The 10,000-nt window shown below is 36.9% G+C and overlaps 1 protein-coding gene across 1 annotated transcript in view; it reads right to left on the minus strand.

The window, feature by feature from the left end:
- Nucleotides 1-10,000, minus strand: part of LOC115213520 (protein quiver-like) — a 162,098-nt gene that overhangs the window by 359 nt on the left and 151,739 nt on the right. The window contains exons 2-3 of the mRNA XM_029782534.2: nucleotides 3,250-3,381; nucleotides 1-744 (exon numbers count right to left, since the gene is read on the minus strand). The exon at nucleotides 1-744 is cut by the window's left edge and continues 359 nt beyond it. Of these exons, the coding sequence (XP_029638394.1) occupies nucleotides 521-744; nucleotides 3,250-3,381 (356 nt within the window). The 3' untranslated portion in view covers nucleotides 1-520. The remainder of the gene's footprint in view (nucleotides 745-3,249; nucleotides 3,382-10,000) is intronic.

Consider the following 10,000-nt stretch of genomic DNA (forward strand, 5'->3'; position numbering starts at 1 on the left):
TCTGTTGCTTACGAAGTGGTTCGCTGTTTGCATGTTGGAGTTTAGTAACATATATAACTACAAAGAGGAGATAACCTCTCTCTTGAAATATAAAAGGTATTTTTTTCTTTTCATTTCATCAATGTTCAAATTTTGAGGTGGTGTTGTGAATCTGGTAATCTTAAAGAACTTCTTGGCCACAATCAAGGCCATATTCCTGAAAGTGCAACGGTTGAATAAAACAAGAACAACAGCAGCAACAATTACTACTTCAGTTGCATTAACTGTGCTGACAAGAGTTATAGGTTCTCACCCAGAACCTTCCATTGCCATTTTAAACAAACGAATAAAAAATAAAGTTAAAAATAAAAACAAACAAAATCAACTGTCAAATATTCACTAATTTAGAGTATTTTTGTTGTTGTCGTTGTTGTTGCTGTTGTTGTAGAAACACCTATTTTGTATGATCCCAATAGCTACGTCCGTCATGGACCGCTGTGTGTTCAGCGAGCGAGTAAGGAAGATGAAAAGACAGAACATATCATAATATTAATTGCAGCACCATGAATATTAACGAAACAGCTGTAACTGCGATCGTTTTGATGTACAGAGATTCTGTGACTGGAGAGTTAGCTGCGTTGCATAAATGTTTGCCACACATACATAAATAACCGTTTCCATTTCGCTCCGTCCGACACACACGGTCTATTAGGCTGATGTAGATTGTAAGATCATCTGAGCACGTTCTTTCCATATACCAAATTCCTGTGAAAAATAGATTGAAAAACAGAAAAAAAAAATCATTAGCAAATTTAGTCAAAGTTTTATTATTATTATTATTATTGAGTGAGAGAGCAGTGCATGCCATCAAAGTGACATTGGGGAAAATATACGAAGCCCAGTATACCCACCATGACTACTCGTCTGATAAGGGTACATCAAGCACATGCCCCACAACCATATATGCGCGACATGGTGATCTCATACCAAGATTAACAGCGCATGACCTTGCAGGTGGGGCCCAGTTGGAATTTTCTTCAGGTCGAGTAGCCCATCCCGCTCAAAAAGTCGTGAATTATTCAAATCCCAAAGAATCCCTCTCAACACACGACTACGATGCTCCCCCACTATTTCTACTCGTGATCAGAAATGCACATACTGTCAGCGATTAAGGGACATGCTCAACAGGTTAAGGTCAAGCAACTGACAAACAAATCCGTGGTATTGAGCAGAATATTTGCTGTAGCCCATCTTTTATACCGAGATATGCACATGATAACACTTTCAATAAGTTAAGATGAGAAGCTATATTATTATTATCATCATCATCATTATCATCATTATTACCATTATTATTATTATCATCATCATTATCATTATTATCATTATTATTATTATCATTATTATTATTATCATTATTATTATTATCATTATTATTATTATTATTATCATTATTATTATTATCATCATTATTATTATTATTATTATTATTATTATTATTATTATTATTATTATATTATCATTATCATCATCATCATCATCATCATCATCATTATTATTATTATTATCATCATTATTATCATTATTATTATCTTTATTATTATTATTATTATTATTATCATTATCATTATTATTATCATTATCATTATTATCATTATTATTATTATCATTATCATTATTATTATCATTATTATTATCATCATCATCATCATCATCATTATTATTACTATTATTATTATTATTATTATTATTATTATTATTATTATTATTATTATTATTATTTCACCGAGGCCGACTTTGCCTCACATCCTTTCGGCATCAATAAAATAAGAACCAGTTGAATACTGGGGTCGCTGTAACGACCAGTCCCTTTCCCCAAATTTCCCCATTAGCATAACTCAAACATCTCCGGCTTGACTACCACCAGTAGCAGTGATGGCAAAACAGGGGAATGTAATAACGACAACAACAATTACAACTATAATACAAACGTCACCAACACCAACAATAACAGCAGTTACAGGAGTGGAGGCGCAATGGCCCAGTAGTTAGGGCAGCGGACTCGCGGTCGGAGGATCGCGGTTTCGATTCCCAGACCGGGCGTTGTGTGTGTTTATTGAGCGAAAACACCTAAAGCTGCACGACGCTCAGGCAGGGAGTGGTGGCGACCCCTGTTGTACCCTTCCGCTCCAACTTTCTCTCACTCTTTCTTCCTGTTTCTCGTCCCCGACTTCCTACGAAACCGCTGAGCCTGGATGCGCATTCATCCATCCGTCGATGCTCTCAGTGTCGGGTGTTGCCCCTCCTCATCCGATCAACTCAGTGATTCTTAACCAGAATGGTAGTAGTCCTTGGATGGTAGTAGCCCTTGGATGATTGTGATTTTTTCTAAGAAATATAGCAATCACGTTTAAAAAGTCTTTGTCGGGATAGAACATTGTTTATCACGAATAGAAGCATGACTGACGAGGCATCAAAGTTCATCTTAGGAGGCACTAGTACACGCAAATATAAAAAAAAACTTATGTTGCATGGAATAATATAAGTAAATATGGATAAGAAATCACCGCAAAATTAGCTGTATGCTTAAAGTAATCTGATTTTTATTCTGAAAACATAAAAAGCCATTCAGTGCAGGAAGTGTTGAATTACAAAATGTTGTAAACCACTGAATCTCTTATTATAAAATTAAGTAATAAAAAAGAGATAAAAAAACACAATAGGGTGTAGTATTTTAACACAGTACGTCTACAAGAGATACTATCTCGAGAGGAATAGTGCAGTTTTGAAGGCTTTCACTGATGTATTCCTTTTAAGTATGATACACAGATTGCTATTTTAAACTAATACTGCTTTCGTATCTCATAACGAATTTTAACTGAGCCTGCCGGCCAGTTGCGACTTTGCTGATTTTTTTGTTTTATTATATCTATAACAGCTGATTGTGTCTTAGCATGCGGCTGTCAGTGAATACTTGCTACTGACGAAGCTAGGTGAGAAAGAAATATGTAATTAGCAATACCACACTGCTAATGATATATTTCTGTGTCTTTTTTTAACATTATACGTCTATAAGAGATGATATTTGGAGATGAATACCGTAGTTAGCAGGCTTTCAACAATGTATCTGCTTTAAGTATGATACGTATATTGCTATTTTGAACTAATACTGTTTCTGTCACTTGTAAGGAATAATATTTTATGTTGGATAGGGGTGGCTGAATTTAAAGACACGAATTTGTGTTTCAGGTAGATGAACTATTCACTTACCACCGAGCTTTCTCGTCCATTTTATACACAATCCTTGTGGACATTCTTTCATAGAGATGTTGTTTACGTTCACCGGATCGGCACAAGAACTGTTCACCATAGTTCCCATGCATTTATAACATGTTACAGGACCTGAAATAAACAAAAAACAGACCAACATGAAACAACCTTATATCTCTCTCTCCTAGTTTGTGACATATTTTCTACATACATATCCACGTGTGTCATCATATATATACTCACGTTCATACTCAGATTTATTGAGATATTTAAACGCAAACATACACCCGTGCGCAGAATGCACGAACACACACGTGAGCGCATACACAGACTCACACCCATACACACCCATACATGTATGTTTGTTACCAGCTACGCCGGTATAGGCACAGACGTGGATGTGCGGTAAGAATATTGCTTCCCAGCCCCGAGGTACTGAGCTCAGTCCCACTGCACAGCACCTTGCGCAAGTGACTTCTATTATAACCCCAGATAACAAAAGCCTTCTGAGTGGATTTGCTCGATGGAAAATGAATGTCATCATATATATATATATATTATATATATATATATATATATATATAGGAGAGGAAAAATTATAAGGCAGAATGGTAAATTGAAAGTAAATGTTAATAAAAATGGGTGTATGGACAATTAAAAAGAAAAAGTAATAATAATAATAAAAAAGAAAAAATAATAATTTCTTAATTGTCCATACACCCATTTTTATTAAAATTTACTTTCAATTTAACATTCTGCCTTATAAATTTTTCTTCTATCATTTATCCACGTGCGGTCAACACAACCCCACCATTTACTGATTTCTCTCTCTCTCTCTCTCTCTCTCCTCTCTCTTCTCTCTCTTCTCTCTCTCTCTTCTCTCTTCTTTCTCTCTCTCTTTCTCTCTCTCTCTCTTTCTCTCTCTCTCTCCTCTCTCTCTCTCTCTTCTCTCTCTCTCTCTCTCTCTCTCTCTCTCTCTCTCTCTCTCTCTCTCTCCTCTCTCTCTCTCTATATATATATATATATATACAGTCAATTCAAATAAACAAATAAACGAATTCAAAATAAATAAAAAACGATAAAAAAAACGAACGTGAGGACGCGTACAAAAAAATGTATTAGCTTAACGCCCAGTGAAAGAGTTTGACGTTTCGAGCATAGCTCTTCGTCAGAAGGAGAAAGGGAAAAGTCCAAAGATGAAACAGAAATCGCCAACGGCACATGTGTAGTTATATATTATATATATATATATATAATATATATATATATATATATATATATATATATATATGTATGTGTGTGTGTGTGTGTTTGTCCCAACTACTGCCTGACAACTAGTGTTACTTTATTAACGTCCCCGTAACTTAGCGGTTTGGCCAAAAAAAGAAGGACAGGATAAGTACTGTAGTTGATCTGTTTCACTATACCCTTCAATGCGGTGTCCCACCATAGTTGCAGTCTAAAGACTCAAAACAAGAAAATTACAAGCCTTTAGAAATAGTTTTGATGTTGAAAACAATGGAATACCAGAAGGCAATTAGTGAAAAAAGCATTGAAAAGGTAAAGAAATATAAAAAAAAAATAATAATACAGCAAAGAAAAACAATGGGGTTGAACCCTGAGCAGCTGTGTAGACATTTTAAGGAAATGCTTTTTTATAGATTAGTTACAGCAAGAATTTATCTTTGAAACCACAACAGTACGAAATAATTTGGCAACAGGTTTGTTTGAAACAGTCGTGGTAAATTCGCTTCCGTTAGTGATGAGAAAATATATTATTCAAGCGAGGTAAAAGACAACGAAGAAATCTTTTAGAAATTACAAGACAGAAAAAAAAAAATCCTCTGCCTCTTACTCTCTACCTAAATACCTATTTACCTACTCATCAAGTTTGTATGAACCATAATGAATCTAGTTATAAAAAGTACGAAACCGCAAACAGACCATGGCAAAAGTGAACAGAATAACTTACTACAAGCTTCTGCAGCCTTCCCACAATTCATAGCAAACATGATGTAATAGAGACAGATTCCATTCTCCAAAATATCTATAGAATGTCGTAATATTCCTAGAATACGTGGAGGCAGATCTAATGGACTGCAATTCGGCATTTTTCTTTCGCGTATAGTTTGTCTACTTCGTTCACAGTCAGATTATTTTTGGCATGTCTTGAGAACGCTGAGATTTAGATGGAATGAAATACATTTCGCAGAGTATATTTGAGATCATAACGTAAATTTGTTCCTATCATTGTGTGTGTGTGTGTGTGTGTTCATACACACACAGACACACGCTCAAATGATTACGTATATGTATGTATGTTTATGTATACTCTTTTACTCTTTTACTTGTTTCAGTCATTTGACTGCGGCCATGCTAGAGCACCGCCTTTAGTCGAGCAAATCGACCCCGGGACTTATTCTTTGTAATCCCAGTACTTATTCTATCGGTCTCTTTTTGCCGAACCGCTAAGTATACATATATAACATTATACATACATGCATACATACATACATACATACATACATACATACTTACATACATACATACACGCGCGCGCACACGCACATACATATATCCTTTATATACGATATACAGCCAATGACGTCACAAACTGAATATAATTTATCTAAAATGACATCCTTTGAAATTGGTTCCGAGAACTTTAATTGAATATAAACTTATCTAACGTTACAATCTGATTATTTTTATCACATATATGTATTTACACACACACACACACACACACACACACACACACACACACACACACACACACACACACACACACACGCACACACACACACACATTACAATACAAAGATATAGTAGAAAACTCAAGTCGCCAAATAGTGAGACCGAATCCAAGTAGCTTCAAAAAATTCTTCTTAACCACCCTGCCATGCCAATTCACAAGAATAAGCGATGGAATAGAAATGTTGCTTTTAAATGTCGTTTGTTGTAGAGTCATACATGCAGTGGCTATTTGTCCTTTTAGAACTCAAATGCTAATCAGAAAGTAATGAAAAAAAATTGTATTACTTTCTGACTCAGCCTCGTGTAAAACAAAGCAAAAGACCTAAGATAGACATCATAGATTTACATAAATAATAAAGTACAAACATAATCCTTAAACCCCTAAAAATGTTTCAGCCCGAAGGCTGCGGCCATGCTGGGGCACCACCGTTGAACGAGCTACACTAGTATGTGAAACCACCTCTGATACGTGGCACTTGATCAACAAGGGAGTTCGATGCCGCTGCCCGCATCTGTGTTTCCTGCCGAGGGATAGGTTCATCTGGAACCCCTCACAAGAAGAGATCCAGTTTAGTTTAAAAAAAAACCCACATCCACACCATGCAGGTCTCACAAGCATTTAGGAAGGATATTGAAGAGCTGTTGCAGTATCTGGTCCTGTATTTTGATGGTGATGTTGGGATCTTTGGCACCATGAAAAAAACCCCAAACAAAATTAACTGAACGTAGAAGTATCGAATATGTTCAATTCATCTAAGCAATTCTCTGATTGATTTCTCACTCAAATTACATACAGCACTTAAGCTGTCCTCTAAATTAATTTCTGACGGAATTGTTAGAACGCCGGGCAAAATGCTTCGCGGCATTTCGTCCGTCTTCACGTTCTGAATTCAAATTCCGCCGAGGTCAACTTTGCCTTTCATCCTTTCGGAGTCGATAAAATAAGTAACAGTTGAGTACTAGAGTCAATATAATCGACTATCCTCTCCCCCAAATTTCAGGCCTAGTGCTTATAGTAAAAAGGATTATTATTATTATTATTATTATTATTATTATTATTATTATTATTATTATTATTATTATTCAGTAGTTTTATTTTTATAGCGTGCTTTCACTTCACTACCGAGCGCAGCTCTGTGTGCCTTGGGTATGTGCTGTGATTTGTTGTGATGCTCTGATGGTTACTGTATTGATGTATGCAGTGCCCAGTAGTGCAATTTTCTGTATGTTATATATATTTATTAGTCCTGGTGTTTTTGTTATGTATTTATTATTATTATTACTATTATTATTATTATTATATTATTATTATTATTATTATTATTATTATTATTGGTCGTCTTCTTGTAGTCAAGGGCTCTTCGTTGACGCCCGACACCACTGGGAGGTGGCCCTCGAAGTCGCTGGAAATGGAGATCTCCAGGTCCAAATTTTTGGACGGCTCCTGCTGCTGCTGCTGCTACTACTACTACTACTACTACTACTACTACTACTACTACTACTACTACTACTACTACTAGCACAAGAGCTAAAATTCCTCAGTGTTACCTACGAGTAGAGATCAGAGTGCGAAGCTGAGCTACGCATTTGGAGGGCAATATCGCTGCTCTTTTTTTGCTGTCGTTGATATAATTTAGTGCCAGACCATCAGTGATCGAGCGGACCCATAACTAAAGACGTTCCAACAACGACCATCCCGCTTTTAATTCAGAGGCGACGCATCTTCTAGGACTACATTATCCAGTGCCCCCCCCCTACTCCGCGCCCTACTATTAAAATAATAACGTGTAATTAAAATGGTACGTTGTAATTTGAAAGAGGTTTGGGTGTTATTTCTAGCAGGTCAACACACAATGTAGAGGCTCCCTCGTTGGCACGACCGACAAACCTGTTTGGCGTAAGGCCATAAAAATCTGAAAACCGAAACAGCATCGTGTGTTTAGCTTTCAAAATGTTTGCCTTTGCCCTAAGCTCGACAGCTACAAAGCAGCAAACAGCCTACATGAAAAAGGCAGCATTTAACATCTGGATATTTAAATGCGGTCTGACATATAGGTTTTTGTGTGCACTTATACATTGGTCGCACGAAAGCTATCAGGAATATCACTTTAGTTAATTGGACTAATTGAGATATATCACTCGCTTTTCATGCGAACCAATATCACGTCACAACAAGAGAAAGAGGCATTTGGGGAGAGAGAGTGAGAGAGAGAAGGAGAAAGAAAGAGTTAGAGAGCAAGGCAGCAAGGGAGAGAGAGAGAGAGAGAAGGAATGAGTAAGGCGGGAAGACCGAAGGAAAGAGTTAGAGAGCAGGGGAAGAAAGAGAGAACTTGATAGAAAAGATGGAGACAGAGGGAGAGAGGGAGGAAGAAAGAGTAAGAGAGCAAGAGAAAGAGAAGAGACAGAGAGAAAGATTAAGAGAAAGAGAAAGCGAGAGAGAGAGAGAGAGAGAGAGAGAGAGAGAGAGAGAGAGAAATTTGGAAAGCAAAAGACTGGTGGTGGGGGAAAAGAGAAAGTTTGAGAGTAAGAAAGAAAGAGAGCAAGACAAAGAGAAGGAAAAAGAGAGAGATTTAGAGAGTTTGAGAGCAAGAAAGAAAGAGGGGGAGAGAGAGAGAAAGGGAGAGGGAAGGAGAAAGAGAGAGAGAGAGAGAGAGAGAGAGAGAGAGAGAGAGAGAGAGTAAGGGAAGGGCAATGTAAAATAAAACAAACTAAAATCCACTTCCGATAAAGAAAATCTCCAAGCAAAATCAATTATATATCGGAAACCATAAAAACATAGAAACGAAAGACAAGTTCAGGCACAAATAACGAAAATATCCACCCCCATCGGAAGAAAAAATGAATAAACAGCGGTGGTATTTAATACAATAAATTCCTGGCGATCTTTGAGACGTAAAGGTTTTTGACATCGATACGTATTTGTTCCTGTCACCATAGAATAAGAACGATAGCAATTAACAATCATTATTTATATATGTCTCTTCATCGGTTTGATCGAATTGTGTAGAAATGTCAGCAATGATCGCGCCACACCTGACATTTACCATCCATGTTTGTGTAGAAGGCTGAGACACAATAAAGACGTACGAACATTAGGCTGAGATGTAAGAGGTTGGTACCCGGTTGCTACCGCTGATCGAGAAGATTTTTGTTGAAAGTAATTTCGGTCGTGACCATCCAGTCTTTTACTTATAGGCATCAACCAAAGACAACTTTTTTTAAAACAGATTTTTAAAATACGGTAAAGTATGATTCGAGGGAGATTTGGCTACAGTTTCTAGCAGGTCTAGACCACTAGAGGCTCAGCATAGTTGTTGCTGTAAACCCGTTTGCTTATACCTTGTTCTATAGCACTTGCTTTCATGCCAAAGGACTTAATATTAGTTTATCTAATACAGGGAACAAAATCCTTATGTATTGTTTAGTTCGAACAAACCCGAGAAAAAAACATTCCAGCCTTGATCACTCCAGTCTGTTTAGGGGTAGCTATATCAACATTGTCTAATGTCTTGAGAGAAATTTGATCGGTATTGCTGGTCAAGCAACTTAGTAGAGGCTCCATCTTTGGCCTATAACTTAAAAGGGGGCACTGAAAAGTTCCTGGTTTTAAGGGTGTTGCGAAAGGCCCGGTTGGAGGCTTAACCTTCCGAGTTCTTTTAAAGGGCTTAGAAAAACTGAAGGACCGCTGCAACAAGTGTGTGAATCTGAGAGGGGAATATCTTGAATAAAATCATAATTAATTGATCCTCCTTTTCAGCATCCCCTCGTATGACACTCAGCTTTTTTTCCCGACAATGATTCCATTAAAAAATCTGTTCATTCCGTAAATTTTATGGTGATATGTAGAGTGTATTTCAAGGCAGATTCTTCTGATATTTTCCAGCACACCAACGAACATTGGTTGGCTTTACAGGAGGTTTTCAAAGTGAGATAGAAGAGTACTATTTGAACTAGTTCAGAGCTACAACGGAACGCTTGCAGCAGAATGTAACCT

This window comes from Octopus sinensis, linkage group LG6 (assembly GCF_006345805.1).
Source record: "Octopus sinensis linkage group LG6, ASM634580v1, whole genome shotgun sequence".
NCBI classification, from domain to species: domain Eukaryota; kingdom Metazoa; phylum Mollusca; class Cephalopoda; order Octopoda; family Octopodidae; genus Octopus; species Octopus sinensis.